Genomic DNA, 22,749 nt, shown 5'->3' with positions numbered 1-22,749 from the left:
CGAATTATTTCTGATCGTGGATCTGCATTTACTTCCAAACAGCTCCTTGAGTATTGCACTGCTGAACATTTTCCTGTAACTACTGGTTTACCGAGAGCAAATGGACAAATAGAAAACTTAAATTCTACCATAATTTCTGTAATCTCCAAATTATCAATAGAAGATCCTAACAAATGGTATACTTATGTAAAAGACGTTCAGAAAGTCATTAATTCTACTTTTCAACGAAGCATTAGCACTACCCCTTTTCAACTGTTATTTGGTACTGCTATTAAAACAAAACAAGATCTGAAAATTACAAATATGCTGAATGAGGAAATTCAAGCCATCTTCGTTAACAGCCGTGACGAGTTACGGAAACAAGCCAAACTACAAATACAGAAAGTCCAAGATGAAAACAAACGAACTTACAATCTTCGGCGAAAACCATCTGCACCCTTCAAAATTAACGATCTAGTGGCAATAAAACGCACACAATTTGGACCAATGGGGATCCAATTCTTATTTGAGTGAAAAATGAACTAAAACTGTTTTTTCCGCTTTAAATTCAGTCGATATTTCATCGTTTTAAAATTTTATTATTAATCGAATGGTTTGCATATCAGTAGACTAACATTCGGCTCTCGTGTCCTTACTAAATCTAAAGTTATTAGTCAAAGAAATGTTCCAATACTTTAGCAATACATCGTTTTTTAAAGATATTTATTAATGAGCAGTCAATAATTTTGAAACTCTCTGGTTATGGAATTGGTTACTGGATATAAATCGTTTTATATAAAATACATTTGAGAGAGTAATCAAAAATTTTGAAACGTATTTCTTCATCCACGGTTTGAAACAACATTTACTGCATCTTCTAGAAATAGTAAAATCGAAAAAAAGATACTAAATAAATTTTAACTAGGCATTCAGTTCCCCCCCCCCCCCCCCCCTGTAAATACACGGAGCTGTCCACAATATTTTGAAGGAAAAAATTAGGTAGACTTGATAAGATTGCCCCCGGTTTATTTGAAATTTTTAAACATGCAAAATTTTTATCTAAATTAATTAATTACTCCGATGCTTTTTTACACAATAATTAGGTTTTTTAAATAAATTTAGGACATTTTAGAGGAAACTACAATGAATTCCAGTCTTACAATAAAGCACACTGAAAGTTTTTTTTCTTCTTCTTCTTCAAAAAGACAGTAATCAGTCACACGGGCAGAAAGGAAGTATCAACGATCTGACCTTGAAGGAGTTCACCTGTTGTACTGTCCTTTGGAAATCGCAAGCATCCCGCACGCGAATTGACAGCTGCGTGCTTATGTTTTTCTTTTTGTGTTTTCGGTTTTGTTTTGTGCGACATTTCAATTAAGCGGGTCTTCATTTGATTCTTCTGCATCAAATAAAATATAAAGCATATTTTTTTGTTATAGCGCCGACATAATCGTTTGTATCTGTTGACTAAATTGTGTTTATTAGCGTTTTTTAAAAGGTCGTAATAGAACTAAGATGGAAAAATTACACATTATTACATATTCTATAGTTTCATAACTTTCATTAAATGTATTTCGAGTAGTGAAATTCTTTTCCTACTCATCCACTAATTAGAATTAATAATTTCACAATAACCTTTAGTCCTTATGATTATTATAATGAAGCTTGTTTACTTAAAAGATTAAAAAAAAATTTTTATTGTTTAGCAGAGACTTAATTTCCAATTCTATATTCATTAATTAAACTTAATGGTTCTACTCGATAACCATTTACAACTTCTTTTTAATTTTATTTAATTTTCTGTTATTATGAAATTCTTTAAATATTTTTCGACGTAGAGATTATTTAGCAATAATGCGAAAAGCTGAAATTTATAAATGCATAATATTTATAAATGTTTAAGAGAATTTTTAGCAGCTATTTTGTACTAATTATTTAAATTGAAATGTTCATTATACGCATTTTTATAATAATAATCGTAAAATTCATTGAACAATTGAGTATTACATTTTAAAATGCAAGTATAATTTAATAATTATTTCATTTTATAACTGCAAAACGGTAGATAAGTAACTTCGTTATAAAGTTTTACATGATACGAGAATATTATACGATTGCTTTATAATGAAAGAACAACAATTTAAGTTTTAAACTTTTTGTGGAAAAGAAAAAATTGAATATTTCTCCTGTCATCGGTGTTAGCGATTAGAGAGTCTTTTATCGTATAAATATTAAGTCAGTATTGTTCCCTTCTAAATAAAAATGCATTTTGCTCCGGAAAGAAAAATTACTTGAATTTTGTCGATAGAAATTCCCTAATTATAGCAGCATAATTATTATTAATAATATAAATGACTATTGAAAGGAATTAATTGAGAATGGCCAATTTTAATAAATTAACTGTTTACGCAATCAGATTAATAATTTTTTTCATAATTTACAAATGGAGAAAAAGTCTTTACAGTTTAAAAGTGAAGAGAAAAATATAGTTGAGATTAAATTTATAAAGTAAGCACAACCCGAAGGAGATTGAAGTAATGGCATTAAAATCGAAATTTCAAAAGAAAAAAAATCACGTTTTAGTGTACAGTGAACAGTAAACAAAAATCTAAAACTAACTTTTGATCTAATGATCAGATGTTTACGTTCTAGGACTCAATCTTAATGGATCGAGAGGGTGAATTCAAATATGCCGCTTAATTATAGCAGACAATATATTTTAAGTTCGGAAATCAGACACTAAAACTTGAGAAATTTTTTTCCTGCGTATTCGGATTTTTGATCCCCAGTCTTGGCCAAAGAATACTTCTTCTCAGGGATAAAGAGAATAGAAGGGCTGGTTCACTCCTTTGAAGTATCTCTTGCCGCGCCGATCCTCCGACGTCACTCTAGTGACGTCAGTTTGGTGCAAAGCTCCCACTTTTACTTCAAGAACGGAGCGTTTGGCCTTACTAGCTCTAACTAATATTGGATCATTTCTTTTTGCGAGATATTCTAAGACATTTGTTATTTTCTATAATGACTTTCCTCAGTTTTTGCAGTGAATTTACACGAATTTAAAACTATTATCGAAATGCCAGTTTGCGCGATTGCAACTTGCAAAAATTCTGATATAAAAACAAAAGGAAAAAGTATAATTTTTCGCGTGTTCCCTAAAGTAAATGAACAACTATGTAAAGAATGGATTCCGAAATGACACAGTTAATATAAAACCGCAATACGTTTATTCTGTCGTAAAGAACTTTTATAAAAATTCATTATCTAAATAGAAACCGCCTCGCTACTTCATAAAGAAAGGCAGGTGAAAAGAATTAAAAAATAGATAAAGTCAAAGAAAATTAAAATGTAAGTAAAAAGTATAAATAAAATATATAGTATATAGTTGAAATTCTCCTAATTTCATAACATATTTTTTAATGTAGTTATTCTAAATATTTATGATTTTTTTTAAAAATTATATTCTCTTCAATTTAAATATCTATATATTATATCATCGTAAATTTAAATGTCTATAAACAATTGTAAAATTTCTGATGTCATTATGAACCTAAATTATTATTTTGTTTCAGTAATTAGCGTTTAAGGTTGATGTTTCCTAATGATTAAGTCTGAACAAATTGCTATTAACGACATATTTTAAAATCAGGGATTCTAAATTTAACTTAACTTATCTTTATAAAAGAATATGTAGATAAAAAAAGTGTCGATATATGCCTTCATTTTTCTTAATAGTTAAAGTTAAAACTGAACTTTTTAAAATAAAGTATTTATCGTGTCATTTTCACCAACTAGCAAAACATTTTTATAAGTTTAAAATGGCATTTTTTTAATATAATAACCAAGAAAGTTTTTTTTGAACTATGTTTATGAACGGAAATAATGTGTTAATTACGTAAAGTTTGAAGGCTAATAACCAGAAAAGTCTAACTTATTTTTACAAGAGAAAGATGCAAAGTTATCATATCTTTGCTTGCGATCTCCGAGATCTGTAGACACAGTGACGTCATGAGGAGGGAAATCGTAGCTTCAGCACTAAGAGCGGAGTGAACTAGCCCTTGTATTCTCTTTAGCCCTGCTTCTTCTACTAGTTCTTTGTTCGCCAAGTCCCCAGTATATAGGGGTTGCCGCAATCTGGAAATATTATCCAAATAGTTTGGTCAGGAAAGCAATGCAATGTTAGGACCCCTTAGTGTTAACTTTACTTTTTGCGCATTTCTCCATATCTTGGGAACTTTCCAGTGAACTTTTAAGTGAATTGAAAATTTTTTGCCCTCAATGTTTTAATGTTCATTTAATTTAGAATTTCCTTAATTCCCTACCACTATTGTAAGATATTTACTTTTCTCCTAACTTGTAAAATTAAAAAGTTTAGAATTCTTTACAAAATCAATCAGGCGAAATGATTGCGTTTTATTTAAATCTTATTTAGAAGGTATTTTTCTAAAAATATTTCATTTAAAGTTTCTATCTAATTTTTGTTTCTTATTTATCTATAGTTATTGAAAGTTAAGTTGATATATTTTAAGTTGAAATGAATGTCGCCCTGCCTTGCATAGTTCAAAAATTATTTCAAAGGAAACATAACTTAACATTAAACACTCAGGACTTACAATTATAAATCAAGCAATCACTACATTTATTTATTAAAAAACACTCTTATGAACTGATAATAAATTGATCTAAGTCCTAAATGTGAGTTCTATAATATATAATTTATTTAAACTCAGTGTAAACATCTGACCTCTGTTGTCGCCAATGGCTCAATTTTAAAATATAGTTTTTCTTTTACAAATTTTCGGATATTTTTATATGAAGGATAGTATTAAGTTTGAGAATTAAAAATTTTTGTTTAAAAAAGTTGTTAAAAATTATAATTATTATTAATGCTTGACAACAGGAAGTTTTTAATTAAAGGTTGAAATTTTTTTTTAATTCTGTTATTTTTTCAATTATGTTTTTAATAACATAATTCATATAACATAATTCATATAACAGTATTTAGGAATCTATAAATTTATGCTACGTATGATCGTTACAGAATAACCTGTATACAATATATGTAAATAAAATATATTTTTAAAATTGTGCATTTTCTATTAATTGCATTTATTATTCTTATACTGAAAGAGTATCAAGGTATCTATGACCTCCATAATCTCCGTATTTACGGACTTTTATGTGTATTAAGGAATTGATTCAATTTTTCACGAAGTTCAAGATCTCATCCCATTAAAAAAAAAGTTATTTAATAAATATTTTTTTACAATAAATGCTTCTAGTAATAAAGCAAACGCGATATAGGTCATTGAAGAAAAATCCCTTCATTTGTACATTTTTCCCTTCTTGAAATTATTTCACATATTTCTTTTTTCACTAGCGAATTTCCGATTACTTTAAAATTTTAAAAATATCGATTTTTTCATTTGCAAAAAATTTTTACTATAAAGCGTGATAACATTTTTGAATCCTCCAATTTTTTTTTTCTAATAAATAATATGTCTTTGTTAATTTCTAAAAAAAGTGTTCATAAGAAAGTTTACATTATTCTTTTATCAAGATTGATTTAACAGAGAAAATCATTAAATTAAAACAGATTATGTTTTCTTACAATAAAAGTTAAATAGAATTAATTTTTCAAAATAGCGTTCCAATAAAACATGGTATTAAAATGTTACGTTATTTTTTGTGATTGGTTCATTAATAAATTATTATTATTTCTTCACAAACACAATTCTTGTAAATAAAAATTTAAAAATTAAATCTGTTATGTCAAAAAACTAGATCGTGTTATAAAATACAAATTATTGCGCTTAATAAAATATAAATACAGTTTATTTGTAACGTGATTCTAAGAATAAAAAGGTTATTTTCTTTTTTAATTTTCTACTAAAATGAATTAATGAGTTATTTTTATTCATCATGGCTAGTCGAGGAGGAGAAAAAAAATATCGAATTTCACTGTTTAGGTTAATGTAATTTCGTTCTCCCACCACATTTACGCGTAATCTATCGCCAATTCCACTTGCAATCGCCTAGTTTATAATCTACGGTATGTTTTGTCAATTCGCATCCCGCACATGTGACATCACATATTCCTTGTTTCCAGCAACTCTAGGTCAACCCCCTAAAACCGACCTTGAAGAAGTTCATCTGCTGGGCAAAATTTTGTGCCCCCTTGGAGAAGGAAAGCACCTCACATGTGACGTCACATAACCCCTTCTTGTTTTCAGCAATCTAAAAGGGCTTAAAGGGTAGATCCACCTGTCTTGACAGGTCCTTGACCTTGTGTTTGCCGCAGAAAGCACTGGAATTCCTATTGAAAATTGTAATCGGTGTACTATACTATCACTCATTTTTTAACAACCATATAATGGAGTCGGTGTTTCCAAGAAAACAGTGTTGTCGGAGGTGGTCCTTGGGGTATTAATCCACTTTTCCTTCGAGGAGAATTTCATACCCCCTTTCTTACCCGTCGAATATCGGGTAGACGGAAAAAAAGGTCCCGGAAATAAAGGTACGGAAAAAAAGGTCCCGGAAAAAAGGTACCTGGAAAAAAAGGTACGGAAAAAAGGGTCCCTGGAAAAAAAGGTCCCGGTAAAAAAGGTACCTGCATAGGGAAAATCTGTAGGGATATTTCCCCTCTCGCTTTCTGGGCAACATGAATGCTTCTCGCTGTTTCAATGAATATTCTTTTTATCTGTAATAATTCAGATTAGATCATTGAGGTAACGAGAAGGGTAAGGGGGGGGGGCACTTATAGGCTGGTTGTATTACGCTTTTTTTTTAAAATTTTATTTCACTTATTTATTCTTCTTTGATTATTTTTTAAAGCAGGAAGATACAATTTAAATTTTTCAATAATATTTTACTTTTTTTTAAGCGAAAAATGTGTTATTTTCTATTTTAAATTATATTTTGTGAAGAAGTTGCTAATGTGGGTGGTTATTCGTGATTGGAGGTGTAAGTATTGGTGTAACGAGCCCTCATCCCCAGATGTCATCCCAGAAAACTACCCCCAGATGGCGCCACTGGCGCATCAGAAGTATTAACTTTTTATTTTTTCAAAAACTTAAAAACAGTAGAAGTAGATGTAATGTAACTAGAGAAGCGCCATGCAGCGCTAATACCTAACTCAATATTTTCATCACTTTATAATCATCATTTACCATTTCATGTAAATTCATCTTCATCTATTTGTAATTAAAACCAATAAAGGTTAATGAATCATCAAATTGGCGGTCTAAAGGTAAGTGGAACATTTTCCACAATTCATATTGAAAACAGGAATTCATTTTAGATTGAACATTTTCTGGCGCCCGAACAGGGACCGCCATTAAGAGATTTCTTGTTTATTTTCGATTAGAAATTTAGTTTCATAGAATAGTGACTTTAAGTGTATAAATAGTTCGCTTATAAATTAAGATGGAGAAATCCAAACAAAAGCGTACTACGATAAGGTCATTAACAACTAAGTTATTAACCAAAATCGAAAACATTTATCAAGACGATAGGGTGACAATAGATGAATTGCATGAGTTAATGTCTGAATTAATGTTAAAACAAGAACAATTGAAAGAAATTGATCTCGAAATTCAGCAGGGTATTACGGATGTAAATGAAATCGATACAGAAATTATAAAGTGTGATGAATATTTGACAAATATTGTACGAAGTAAAAGCAGATTAAACAGAAAAATAGAAAAACTGTCGGTAGTGTCTCCTGAGTTAAATTCGAACATTTCTGAACCGAAGATAAACACTAATATAAGAATAAATGAAACTTCTTCTGTGAAACTGCCTCTTTTAACTATAGAGAAATTTTCTGGCGATCCTGCAGACTGGCAAAGATTTTACGATCAGTTCGAATCTGCCATAGATAAAAACACTGGTTTGTCGAATGTTGAAAAGTTTAATTACTTGAAAACATATTTAGTGGGATCGGCTTCAGATGCGATTAAAGGATTCAGTTTAACAAATAATAATTATGTATCAGCAATTGAAACATTAAAAGAACGCTTTGGCAAGAAAACGTTGATAATTAACTCTCATTTGAATAAATTGTTGAGTTTAACCCCAGTAGAAAAATCAACAGATATTTTTTCATTAAGAAAACTTTTTGATTCTTGTCAAACTGAAATAAGAAATTTAGAATCTTTGGGAATTAATCAGGAAAATTACGGGGCTTTACTCTGTCCTATACTTATTAAATTACTTCCCTCAGATATAGTGTTAGAAATAACCAAAAAATATAGCAATGATGATGAGTGGAAAATATCAGAGATCCTCGATATTTTAAAAACAGAAGTAATTAGCCGAGAAAAAGCCAAGGCCTTGAGTTCGTCTATAACACGAGTTTTAGAATGTTCCCCCTTTCCCTCCTCAAAGCGTAGCAGTGGAGGCGAGAATTCGAATAAACAAAATAAGATTCGCATATCAACGGCGTCAGGTTTATTGAATGAATCGAGTAATAAGAAAAATAAATGTATTTCTTGTGGTAACGATAGACATAATTTATGGGATTGTAATGAATTTAAAATGAAAGAAATGAATGAGAAAAGGGATATTTTAAAGAGAAGCGGTTGTTGCTTTATTTGTTTTCGCTTTGGCCATACGGCTAAAAAATGCAGGAGTTTTGTAAAATGCGATGTTTGTTTTAGACGTCATTATACATTTATGTGTCCGGAAAAGAAAACAGATAGTAAAGTGGAAAGTACGGTTTTATCGAATGAAACTTGTAATCCGGAAGTATTAATGCAAACGTTAACAATTCGCTTAATAAACGGACAAAAAGAAATAATTATACGCGGATTGATAGACACGGGGTCCCAAAAGTCGTATCTTTTAAAAGAAACAATAAATAAAATAGGTTACAAACCAATAGGGCAAGAAAACTTAAATCATAGTCTTTTCGGTGGATTACAAAGAACTAATCAGCATAATAAATACAGAATTTTTTTGAGCGATTTAAATCGGGATTATTTTTGTAACTTTGAAGTTTATGATCAGGAAAAAATTTGTACAGAAATTCCTAAAATAAGAGACGGCTCGTGGATAAAAGAAGCGAATAAGTTAGGAATTAAATTTTGCGATTATAAAAACATGGAAGGGTCGAATTCAGAAACTAAAGAAATTGATTTACTTATCGGAGCCGACGTTTGCGGTAAACTTTTCACAGGTATTATTAAATCGGTTTCAGAAAATTTAGTTGCTTTCGAAACGCGATTAGGTTGGACACTTATGGGTAAAACTCGTGATCCCGAAAACAGTAATAGTACCAACATAGTTTTGTCCCTTCATGTGGCTCAGGCTAAAATTTCGGATCTCTGGAAACTAGATACGTTAGGAATATTAGACCCTGGTGAAAAAGAATCAAGAGAAGAAATTGCAAAAGCTACCGAAGACCATTTTAATCGCAACATTAAGGTACTTGAAGATGGGAGATATGAAGTGAGCCTTCCATGGATCTTAAATCACCCTACTTTGCCTAATTATAGTAGTGTTGCTGAAAGAAGATTGAAGAACTGCGTTGAGTCCTTAAAGAAATCAGAAATATTAGAAGATTATGAAGCGGTATTTAAAGAATGGTTGCAAGAGGGAATTATCGAAGAGGTTGACCCAGACGATACTGCCACCAATGAACATTTTTTGCCCCACCGAGCAGTGATAAAAGAAAATTCTACTACCAAGATCAGACCTGTTTTTGATGGTTCGACAAAAGTAAAAAATTTCCCCTCTATCAATAATTGTCTTGAAAAAGGACCTAATCTTGTGGAGCTCATTCCTTCAGTGATCAACAGATTTAGATTAAATAAGATTGGAGTCATTGCAGATATTCGAAAAGCTTTCTTACAGATCCAACTGAGTGAAGCTGATAGACCTTTCCTAAGATTTCTATGGTGTGAAAATGGAGACCTTTCGAAGATCAAAATTTACCAACATAGAAGAGTGGTGTTTGGCTTGACTTGCAGTCCATATTTATTAGGAGCCACTCTACGGTACCATTTGAAGAAAGCGCCAGAATCAATGCTGGAAACTGCAGTTAAATTAAAAGAATCATTTTATGTAGATAATTGCTTAACCAGTGTTGAAGATAGAGAACATTTGCACAAATTTATGACTGAATCGCAGTATATATTGAAGAGAGCTCAATTCGATCTAAGAGGGTGGGAGCATAGTATCCTAAATTCACAAGAAGTAGCCATCCCTAAAGAAGAAAGAAAAGTACCAGTTTTGGGACTGATTTGGAAATTAAGTACTGATTCATTGACTTTGGACTTAAAGGAAACATCGCAGGCCTCTGAGACTTTAACCAAAAGAAAAATTCTGTCTGAAGTTCACAAAGTATTCGACCCAATTGGTTACACATGTCCAGTAACATTAATACCGAAGATCATGCTTCAGGAGTGCTGGAAGCTAAAATGCACTTGGGATGCAGAATTACCATCTTCTATTAGAAAAACGTTTGAAAAATGGCAAAAACAACTAAGTCAATTGAAAGATATAACCATTCCGAGGTGTCTCTTGGACAAGCCTGAAGGTTCGAGAAATTTAAGTTTACATATTTTTTGTGATGCGAGCAAGGTAGCTTATGCTACATGCATATTCCTGAGAAGCCAAAACGAAGACTCGACATCATGTCAGCTCATTCAAGCTCGATCTCGAGTAGCTCCTCTAAAACCCGTCACAATACCCAGACTTGAACTTTTATCCTGTACAATTGGAGCTAGACTGGCACATGGAGTTAAATCAGACATAAGACTTGAAAATATTCCAACATTTTTCTGGTCAGATTCAGTAAATGCCCTCTTTTGGATAAAAAGGAATGAAAATTGGGCCCCTTTTGTTTACAACAGAGTCCAAGAAATCAGATCTCTCAGTTTGCCAGAAGAATGGAATTATGTTCCCGGAACTCTTAATCCAGCTGATCTTCCCTCACGAGGATGTTCTGCAGAGCATCTTAAGCAATCTAAATGGTGGGAGGGCCCTATATGGTTGAAAGATCCACCACAGCTCTGGCCAAAAGATATTATCGATCCAGATTTGGATATTATCAACTCTGAAAGAAGAAAAACGGTAGTGACTTCAACAAATTTATTCAAAGGACAAATTCCGTTATATGATACTTTAACATCATATCGAAAAATGATAAAGGTAACTGCTTGGATTTACAGATTTTATCGAAACATCAAGAGTGCTGTGGATGAACGAAACTTCGAGAAACAGCTGACTATTGAAGAAATGAAAGACGCTGAAATAGTCATTTTAAAGTACGTGCAGAACAGATGCCTAGCAGAAGAAACCAAGCCTTGCTATGCTTCGTTACAAACTATAACGGATGATGCAGGCCTTATACGAGTTAGAACAAGAATAGCCATGAGGAAGGATTTGAGAACATTTAAGTATCCTATTGTTCTACCATCTGACCATAATGTCACTCACTGCCTTATACTTGATAAACACAAAGAACTAAATCATGCCGGAACTCAAATTGTAATGTCAGTTCTAAGAGAACAATATTGGATCCTCAGATGCAGAAAAACTGTTCAACGAGTGATTAAAAAATGTGTCATTTGCAAAAGATTCAGCGCTCGTCCTACAGAAGTGCTAAGTGGTCCTCTACCAGAAGATCGTGTACGAGAAGCATTGATTTTTGAGGTCATTGGAGTGGATTTGTGCGGACCACTCTTTTTGAAGGATGGAAGCAAGAGTTGGATCGTGCTGTTCACCTGTGCGGTTTTCCGAGCCATTCATGTTGAGTTAGTAACTTCACTTTCCACGGATAGCTTTCTGTTGGCATTTAGAAGGTTTATAGCACGACGAGGAAGACCCGCAACGGTTTTCTCTGACAACGGCACAAATCTGACTCGCGCGGCTGCAGATCTGAAATCAGTAGACTTCGAAAAACTAAAAGAGTTTGCTACTTCGAAAAAGATTCACTGGAAGTTCAATCCTCCCTCTGCACCCTGGTGGGGTGGATTTTTTGAAAGAATGATTGGAATGCTAAAATCAATTTTACGGAAAGCCCTTGGAAGAGCAAACCTTCTCTATGAAGAGCTATACACAGTCATTTGTGATGTTGAAAGCATCATAAATTCCAGACCACTTACGTACATCTCAGAAGATCTAGAGGACCTGATACCGTTAACACCTGCCATGTTTTTGCACGAACTTAAAGAATCTGGAGTACCAGATATTGATCTAATTGATGCCACCAGGATGAAAAAACGATTTGCCTATCGTCAAAAAATTCGAGAGGACTTACGAAAACGTTTCCGAATCGAATACTTAGGACAACTTAAGGATTTTGCCCGTAAAAAGAAAGACTCTCAAGTTAAAGAAGGAGAAATCGTTCTCGTAGGAGACGATAACCACAAACGCATCAATTGGCTTTTGGGCAAAATAGAAGCTCTTTACCCCGGCAAAGATGGAAAAATAAGAGTGGTGCGCGTAAAAACTCGGCATGGATCATACTTACGACCATGTCGAAAACTTTATAGACTTGAATTGACTAATTGAGTTTCGTCATGACATTTGTCGTCCAAAACTCAAGGTGGGAGGATGTAACGAGCCCTCATCCCCAGATGTCATCCCAGAAAACTACCCCCAGATGGCGCCACTGGCGCATCAGAAGTATTAACTTTTTATTTTTTCAAAAACTTAAAAACAGTAGAAGTAGATGTAATGTAACTAGAGAAGCGCCATGCAGCGCTAATACCTAACTCAATATTTTCATCACTTTATAATCATCATTTACCATTTCATGTAAATTCATCTTCATCTATTTGTAATTAAAACCAATAAAGGTTAATGAATCATCAAATTGGCGGTCTAAAGGTAAGTGGAACATTTTCCACAATTCATATTGAAAACAGGAATTCATTTTAGATTGAACAATTGGTGCCTTTTAATTAGAGTAGCGGTATTTCTTTTTTTTATAAGCTGGGTATGTTTAATTTCTCTATTTATTTTATTTTTTTAGGGCAAGATTTAATATAAAATATGCTATTTTTTTTTTCATTTTAAATGATATTTTTTGAAAAGGGTGCTGATATTTATATGAGCCGATTAAGGAAGGTGGGTGGATTTCTGTGTTGGATGTTTATTCTTTAATTGTGGAGAAAGGAAAGTATTGCTCTTTTTTAATTAGAGTCACGGTATTTCTTTTCTTAGAAGCTGGATGTATTTAATTTATTTATTTATTTTATTTTTCTAAGGGGAAGATGCATTTTAATATGTTTAATGTAAAAGATGTTATTTTTTTATTTTAAATGATAAATTGTAAAGAGGGTATAGATATTCATATTAGCCGATTGAGGAAGGTAGGAGGACTTTTGTGTCGGATGCATTTTTTCTTTCTTTTTATAAGATTTTAAATTGTTATAAGAGGTTTCGTCTTTTATTTATTTATTTATAGGTTTTTTATTTCTTATAAGAGATACGTTTATCTCTATTAACTTATTTTATTGTCGAAAATTCCGATTCGGATGGTTGGTGTCATGGAAATATTTTAAGTTCATATTAATTGATATTTAGTTTTGCTAATTGAGGTAAAGGAGAAAGAACATTTAAGCACAATGTTACTTTTTTCCCCTTCCTTTATATGATAAAAAGACTATTTAAAATTTTGTTGTTTCTGTTACAGAATGTGTGTTATTCTTTATTTAACTAATAGTTTATAGAAGTAGTTGACACGACGCTAACGTTATGAATAGTTTTCTTGCCGTTTCATAATTTTGATTCAGATTCGTTAATTAGTGCAAGTAGGAGGAGGAGGGATTTGATGCAAGAAATTTTTTTTCATTTCTAAGAAGGAGTTTCTTAAACTAGACATTTTCTTGTTAAATATATTTCTTTTCTTAATTAAACAAGGATTTTTTTAAAACATATGTCAGTTTTTAAGTAATTAGTGGAGATACAATTCTCTGCAAAATTGTTTTCACCCTATTTTAGCAGTTATGATTCATTTATTTTGGTAAAATGAGGAGTCTTTTACCAGATAGGTAGTTTTTTAAGGGATTATTTTAATACTGTATTTTATTAAGAATATTTTTTTGTTAATACATTTCATTTTAACACGGTTAAGATTTAATTTAAGACTTCGGCATAAAAAAAAAATTTATTTCAAAGAACTTATTCAAACACGCGTTATTTTGCGCTGATAAATTACATTAAATAGCCTGTAACACATTTCTCAGCTATTTTTAGGAAATATATAAGTAAATTTCGCTTTGTTTAAAATCTATTATTTATTATTATTTCTGTTAAGAAATAGTAATAAATAATAGACATTTCTGTTCTGTTACGTCTATTTTTATTCAGTTTTAAATATTTTTTTTTTATTTCATTAAAGACGGTTTTATTTTTAATTCTTTTTAAAAACAGCATTCATGAAACTACATTTTTTAATAAAAAATCACTTTCTCTATGCACTTTCATTATCAGAGAAATGTTTTTAAAAGGACGATTCTGCTATAATGGTCTAAAACAGGGGTTTCCAACTTACATGAGGCCGCGGACCACAATTAAAAATTCAAATCAAATGGTGGGGCCACAACTTTATCAAAATTTTATGAAGCACTTTTTCATTTTTGAAAGAACATTAAATATTATTGTCTGATTTTTAATAAGTTGTACAAAACAAAAGTATTGAATTACAAATTAAAATAAGAAGTAGATTTTTAGAAATATTTAATTCTTATTAATAATATTTTTAAAAATATTAAATAAATAATAAAAATTCGGGCTACAATAACTTAGGTTTTTATTAAAACTTACATAGTAGCACACAAAATGTTCAATGACAAAATTGAGGTTTGTCTGCTGCAATCACCAGAGAATAGATATTTACATTTAAAATTTACAAATGTGTGCGCAAATATTTTCGTCCAAAATGAGTGGTCTCAAAAAGTTAAATCGGATAATTTCTTCGAGAAAATTTCTGATACGCACATGCTAAATTATATTAACAAAATACAAATAGAAATGAAATAAAATAGAGCTACATACATGATTATTTTTGCATTTGAATAAATATTTTCCTGGGTGTAAAACCTGAGAAATTAATTTTTTTTGCACAATTGGTATGTTAAATTTCACAGATACGAAGAAATTAGGTTTTTATTAACGAGAAAAGCATTTTAAACCCATATTGATTCTTTACGAAAATTGTCCGCAAAAAAATGACAACTAGTAAAGTTTAGTCCGCGGGCCACAAAAAAAGGCTTCGCGGGCCGGATGCGGCCCCCGGGCTGCCAGTTGGAAACCCCTGGTCTAAAACAAATATCATTTTAACAAAGTGAATAATATACATTATAAATCAATGATTATCAAATTCAATAAGGTAGGTTACAGATTGAATCATGTTAGATGCACTGAAGTGTGCCTTTACCAAAAAACAAGCATTTGTGGCTATATTAAAATTTTTGCAAACAAAAGGAAATTGGTGTTATAAAAAAGGAAAGATGTTTATGTACTTTTTTGTGAGTCTACTGCTAGAATCAGTGCATTTCATTAATCTTGTAAATTTCTGAAGATAGCAATTACTTTGACGTATGTGTACATTAGTGTACTGCAAATGGATGTCCTTGAGGTTTCTTGAATACACCTACAAGAATAAGAGGGGGTTTCACTCTAACAACCCTTTCAACCTTTTTCTAAGAATGTTTCAGCCATTCTTTGTATTTCAGTTTCCAGCAAATCAAAGCTGGAGTGCATATCGCGGTTCATTGTAGACCTCGCCCAAAGTTAAGCTGTCAAGATAAGGATAATTGCTTTCAGGTGCGTTAAAAAGCCCCCCTAGAACGGGCTTGGCTTAATACTTTCTTGGCATGATATAGTTTATTTCTCTTGGCGCTTTTCTTATAACAAGGTTATTATTTCTCCTGGTATGAAGAAGGATTTTTCCTGTCCGTAAGTGTGTAATCGAAGTCTTAGTCATGAGAGGGAAAAGTCTTAGCTATCAGAGGGAAAATTTTCTAAGAATGAAAGAAGCTTGACCTTGACTTACCACCATTTCATGAATAGCTTATCTTGTCTAGCGAAGTGAAATAGATTTATGTAGTCTTTCAGCAATTTTAAATAAACTATAAAATTTCAATTATCAGAAATTTTTTTTCTAAGCATTGGAAGTCGTTATTAACAATCGCATTAAATAAATATTTGAAATCTTTAAGAATTTTTTTAATTGTAGTTCAAATCTAATTTTTTATTGAGTACAATTATTACGTCAATTAAATTTAATGAAATCGATCATAATGTTATTACTATTATGATTAATAATTTTAAACCATAAAATTTATCGTCTGTATGAATGAGGTTTGAAAATGCAACACATATAAGAATTTAACATAATATAGTAACTGCACCGTAAAAACATAATTGGGTATACTATAGCCTACGTCACAGGTTGTGTTATTCCTACTAAATTTAACCCATGAACGGCATTTTCTGCGAGCTTAACTTCAAGCCCCAAATAAATAAGCGAAGTGTTTGATCGTTTAAATAGCTGCTAGCCAGATTTTGTTGCATTATAAAGAAAAGTAATTGATATTCGATTTTTGATTAATAACTGATTTATGTGGATAGTGGCATTTATGTGGATAGTGGCATAGAATTTAGCATTGCGTCATGGTAAATGTTATTCCTACTAAGTGGAAGTAGTTGTCTTTTTTTTATATTATACCCAATTAGAAATAATACATTTTTTTCAAGATTTTATGGGATAATGATTGAAATTATTTCTATGTATTTATATTCAAGCCGTGATACAGACTTGCGATCTAAAGAACTAAATTAAATTCATGTTCAATACTGAGGAATCATGTCAGAACTGAGAAATCATTCAATAGTCTTTAATGGTATTAACAAAATATTTTTACTACAATTTTATTTATTATTATTAAGCACAACATTGTTAAATGCGGTTTAATAATTCACTCCACTCCAAACTAATCATCATGTAGATTAGGGAAAAGATATACCATGTGATTGCTATTTTATCAAGGAAGCCAACTCAGAAGACAAGGAAACTCTTAATTTCAGAACTAATTTTTGTGTGAAAGGCCTTTAAGAACTTTGCGTTACTTGAGTGATAATTTTATTGATATTATACTACTAATTCTATTAATATTATTTTGTTAATTTTTCATGTGTACTATAAGAAAATGTACAATTGTAAAGTTCAATTTTTTTTAAATTTGTCTACCATATTAAATTTAATGACAAATAAATAAATACCAAGGTGGCCCTTGGACGACTAAATTTTTATTGCTAAATTAAACCCTACGAATGACTTAAGTATCTCTAAAGTTATAAAATAATCTTCTTAGTATTTCTTGAGAAATTAATGAAAATGTCAAAATCTGAAAGTTTCTCGCCCATCATTGTAGGGCAGTATGTATTATTGTTACTCAATAGTTGTATTCTCTGTTAAATAATTACTCTCACAAACATGTGGAAGTAGAGCGTCTATCAATAATCCACAGTAAATCATTCCTATCTGTGAGAATATTTTAAAGTCACACCAAATTAATTTTGATAGACTATAATCAAACGATCACTGACAAAGTGTCCATCCTAAAGGTTTAAAAGACCTCAAAAATTAATAATTTCTGAATTTTTTTTTTTAAAATTTAACTTTTATCTATTGAGAGATATTTAGAGATTATTCTAGTGCACAAAATATTCTAATGCGCAAAATATTCGTAAAGGTTCGTGAGCATTAAAAATAGTCTTAAATGTATGCACAAACTGTAATTTGTTTCAATTTTTGAATTTTTATCTGATTGACTTGTATAATCAATAATTTGAAGAATATGTAAACTACTATTAATTCCATTTCACATAGGATAATCAATATTTTTTTTTCCCTTTAAGTTTAGAATATTTGGTAAATTTGGCTTGACGACTTTCATTGAATGATTAAAAAAATAATGGCCTATCGGGGAATACTCATGGGTTTCGCTGTTGTTGTTCATTTACGTCGCACTAGAGCTGCACTATGGGCTACATCTTTTTTTCAGTTCATTGTAAAAACTTTTTCTTACAATTTTACCCTTATCAGGCGCATGGGTATGCTGAGCTTTATGATTTACTGTATGATCATTTTCTAGAATTAAGGAAGCTTTACAATCATCTGAAATACACTTGTAATAGATTTTCGTTCTGTGTTTCATCCTTATTCTAAATAAAACCAATTTACCACCTCGAATTGATTCGACATACTCAAACTGAGCCGTTTTGTTTGCATGTAAATCTTGGAGCCTACCTTAAAAAGTTATAAAGATAGTGGTGTTATCTCTTCCCTCTTTTACAAACAAAACTGGAAATTCAACTCCTTATCAACCCATACCCAATATAACAGGTGCTCATAAAAGAAATTTTTTTTGTTTTGTTAATTTTTAATACTTTTTATTCCTGTACTGATTCACTCTTACTCTTTCACTTATTTTACACTACAATATTTTAAATTGTTAATTTTTTAACAGGAATTTTTAAATTTTTCTCATTATTTTAGAATAATTTAAGTCAAAATAAGTGAAAATATTATATTTAGCATTTTATAATTTATGATTGCGCAGTACAAAATGAAACACCGTTGTTTTTCCTGCATTAAAATTTTCTAAACATGACGCTTCCAACCAATCTTCAAATGTGCACTTATTTAGAGTTAAATTAAGAAAAACAATTATTCATTATTGAAATTACAAAATTAATTATTGATGTACTTTTGAGTAGGAATTATTGATACAATTTTATAAAAAAAACTTTCGAATAACGCTTTTAAAAAAATGCACAAGTTTTTTCCTGATAATCTAAACAAATTTTTAGTAACTGTTCGAGTATTTTTTAAAGTTAAAAAATACCTAAATATATTTTTGCTTATAATTAGTGTCAGGAAAATAAAAATTTAAAACGGACACCACTCTCCAATCTACGTCAAAAGATTATTAATATGCTACCTTTGTAATTTTTCGCCTACACTTTACGACGACGACAAATGAATCAACAGCAACAAAAGCATTCATTAAAAAAAAAAAAATTGAAAGCATTACTTTATAAAACTGAAGTGCCACTATTAGCTCTTTTTTTATTATTTTGTAAAAAAAATTTTTTAATCGAGTCTTTTAATGTTTATGAGTTTTTTGAATATTACATAGTAAGAAAATTTTAATCATAAAGCATCTTTTATGGTAATATCATGTTACTATTCATAAAGCACCTTTTTATGAACGGTAGCATCTTCACTTGAATTCCATAAATAACTATCATTGTGGTATACTGATTATTTTTTACTATCATTTTGAGGTTTCAAAAAAAAATAAAAAAGCAAATGCTACAGTTTGATTATTCCCAGCATTTTCAATCGGATAATGCAATGCAGTATGCCCTTCAAATTTAAGTATAAAAAATGCACGAAGACACACGATATGTATAGATAATCTTCAAAAAGTTAGCATCAGAGTACCCCCCCCCCTTGTCATTTGAACGGTACCCATAAAAAAACACTCGGAAATGTCGTGTAATGTTTTAACTCAAATCCCTAAAAATCCCTTGAGCATCCGAAAAATTTCGCAAGTTTCACTCTCCCACTAAAGGAAGAATTAATCAACTATGTCTCTCAAAACGGAGGGAAATTGGTTTTCCATTTGAAACCCTTTATCGTCATTGGCATCATAAAGATTTGGCGAGTAATCATCTACGGGCACAGGTGCGGTTTTTCAATAGAGCTCCTCCGCCCACCTCATCAATCATTCAGGTAGGGGAGAAACTTTTAGGCGAGATCTATAAGACAGCCATATCGCACATAGAAAAAAGAGGAGCTATGAAACTCTTCAAAAAAGGTTGAAAACACTTTGCGTTAAGTTTTTAAACCAAAATCTATACATCCCAGAATTTTTAAGTTCAATAGCTAATAATCTAAGAAAGAAAAACATGTAAATTTAAAAACTAACTAAATTTAAAACCCCTAAAAACTCAAAATTGTCAACATACAAAATTTTCATTCATTTCCAATTTCATATTAAAATCTGTATTCATTACTTTAGTTTATAATTTTTTTGAATAGCTAAAAATGATACTACATGGCAGTTTCAAATAAAGCAAATTTTATATTTAAATATTCCTAAATGTAAGTTTTTAATTTTCTTTAACATCTAAAAGACATACCATTTAAAAAAATTTATAAGATATTTTACCGATGATATGTAATACCTTTTTTGCAGTTTCATATTTATTCATTATTATGTCATTTATGTTTTTGTATATTGTATATTTGTGAATTTGTATATTTTAAACATCGAAATCGTCATTATTTTACAAGAAAATAAAAAATTTTCCTCTAATGTATTCCAATCAAGTTATTTTTTAATTTTCTTGTGTTTTCAAAAAATAATGTCATAAAAAATGATGTTTATAAATATATTGTTGTAAGCAGAAACAAAGTTCTCCATATACGTCTAAGCTGAAGTTTTTAGAGGAATAGTTAAAAAAGTTGTCAACTACGTCATAAAAGGTTTGTGATATATTTTATTTTAAATTAAAAAAACTGATCTACTTATAAAACACATCTTATTTAATTCAACTTTATAAATATTAAAATAATTTAAATTCAATGAAAATGTAATAAAAATAATCACATATTTCAGGCAATATTACTGTATTATAAATTACTTTCTAGCAAATGCATAATGGATGCACAATTTTTGTTCAAACTAATTGGAAATTGAATATAAATGAATCATAAAAAAATAAAGAAAACTACATGAAAAAAAAAATCAAGCATACTAATTTTTTTTATTTACTTATTAAAAAAGCAATCCTACTTTAATGAATGGTTTCTTTTTTTCTGGAAATTTCATACTTACAAATTAAAATATGTAAAAGACCAGATATTATAATACATATATACATTAAATGACTAATATATATTTAAGTATTAAAATAACATTCGATTCAATACGAAACAATGATATTTTTAAAAAAACCAGCTGACTTAAATCATGATTAAATCAATGAAATCCTGCTAAAAATATTCAATAAGGTTTGCTTCTGATAAGTTTCCAGCATTTTGATTCTAATTTGCTCTCAAATATAGTACAGTGAATAAATGTTAATTGTGAATGTAAATAAATGTGAAAAAAAATTCCTTAATTATAATACTACGTTGTAATGCAACGTTAAATAACCTTTTACGCTTTAATTAGTAAATTAATTACTAAAGATGTAAAGTAATTAAAATGATAGCTGTTACTGTTTAGACAATTTTTTAAGTTGTTCTTATTGCCAATTAAATAAATAAGAATTATTATCTATTTAAGGAGAGAAATAAGCGAATAACACCACCATTACCACCAATCAAATGCTCAGGAGCCGCACCGGGTTCGAATGCCAGAGCCGGCGGGTCAATATGAAGATGCACTCAGTTCGCACAGATCACAGTACTAATGTAAAATATCCTCTGTGGAAGACAGATTATGGGTTAGAGTTCTCTTGCCGTCAGTCTAACCGTGGATGGTTTTCGTGGTTTACACTATATGTAACGCACATGCTTTTAAGTTCCATTGAAAAGTCCCCACGAAGGCAAATTTCTCCCAATGCTTGATCTAGGAGTTCTCTTTGTCTTCTGGGTTGAGTTCACTTTTATAAGACTACGTAATTGAACATTAGTAGCCTTTTAAAAGCAATTAAGACATTCCAAATATTTATAATTTTTAACAAATTTTAAAAAATAATCGAAAATAATTTTTAGATTTATTCACTAAAATAATGAAAATAAAAAGTCACTAACAGAGAAAAAATCTTTGAGAGAAATGGCACCGAAAATTGAAGTTTTTAAAACCCAAAATATAAAAAAGAAAAATATGCTCTCGAATTCGATAGCAAATGATATTTAAACATTAACCAGATAGTGGATATAGAATGCTCTGCCTTGTTTATTGCAATATCTTTTTAGATAAATTATAATTTTGTCATATTTTAGGGTTTAAATTATAAATTCAATAGTTAGGGGATAATATGTTTTAATAAATCAAAAACTTTAAAAAAAATTTAAATCAAAAACTTTTTCTAAACTTCATTTTTTTCCCCAATATTGTAAACAAGAGGTGGCAAACAGTGGGTCAAGTAAGACCGTCAATGCATAAACCGATTCCCAAACATGCCATTGGTTAACTGAAACGGTTCTGTGCTATGTTATCAATTGCTTATTACAACTTATTACAAAATAAAAAAAAGCGAAAAATGAAAGAAAATGACACCTGTCAAAAAATTTCTATTAGAAGCGTTATAAGCGAAACACATTAATTTTACTCCCCCTCCCCTAAAAGTTTCATGTAGCCTGATAACACTTTTTCAATAGATAAGAGCCAAGATTCCCGGTAGAATCATGATCTTAGAAAATAAATAAACAATTTTATTGAACATTTTCATATTTAATTAACTTTTTAAGAATAAATGCATAAATAAGAAACAAAAGTTGGATAAAAAGCTCTTTGAACACGCGCGACACGCAAAAAAACATGCACGGAACAGCAAAAAGCGCTTCAATCCAATCTTCTCATTTAAAATATTTTCCCCTACAGAATTTTCCCTACACAGGTACCTTTTTTGCCGGGACCTTTTTTTCCGGTACCTTTTTTTCCTAAAATCAGTTTAAAAGGGTAGCTACAAAATTGGCATATTTTCGCCAAAAGATATTCTTTCTCAATATTTTTCATTATTTAGAATTAAAGTTTTTTTTTGCAAGCACATATAGAAGGAGATTGAAGTAAT

General features: G+C 30.4%; 1 protein-coding gene across 1 annotated transcript; it reads left to right on the top strand.

Annotated features, from left to right (window-relative positions):
• The first annotated feature begins 9,078 nt into the window (after positions 1-9,078).
• On the top strand, positions 9,079-12,495 carry LOC147802500 (uncharacterized). Its single transcript, XM_087152734.1, has one exon. It carries the CDS (start codon positions 9,079-9,081, stop codon positions 12,493-12,495), a length of 3,417 nt encoding a protein of 1,138 aa, XP_087008860.1.
• The last annotated feature ends 10,254 nt before the right edge of the window (positions 12,496-22,749 follow it).

Source organism: Parasteatoda tepidariorum, chromosome 10 (genome assembly GCF_982258835.1).
Source record: "Parasteatoda tepidariorum strain Cologne lab strain chromosome 10, Ptep-v5.0, whole genome shotgun sequence".
Classification (NCBI taxonomy): Eukaryota; Metazoa; Arthropoda; class Arachnida; order Araneae; family Theridiidae; genus Parasteatoda; species Parasteatoda tepidariorum.
Note: the sequence above shows the minus strand (reverse complement) of the source record. Positions and strands in the feature narration are given on the sequence as shown.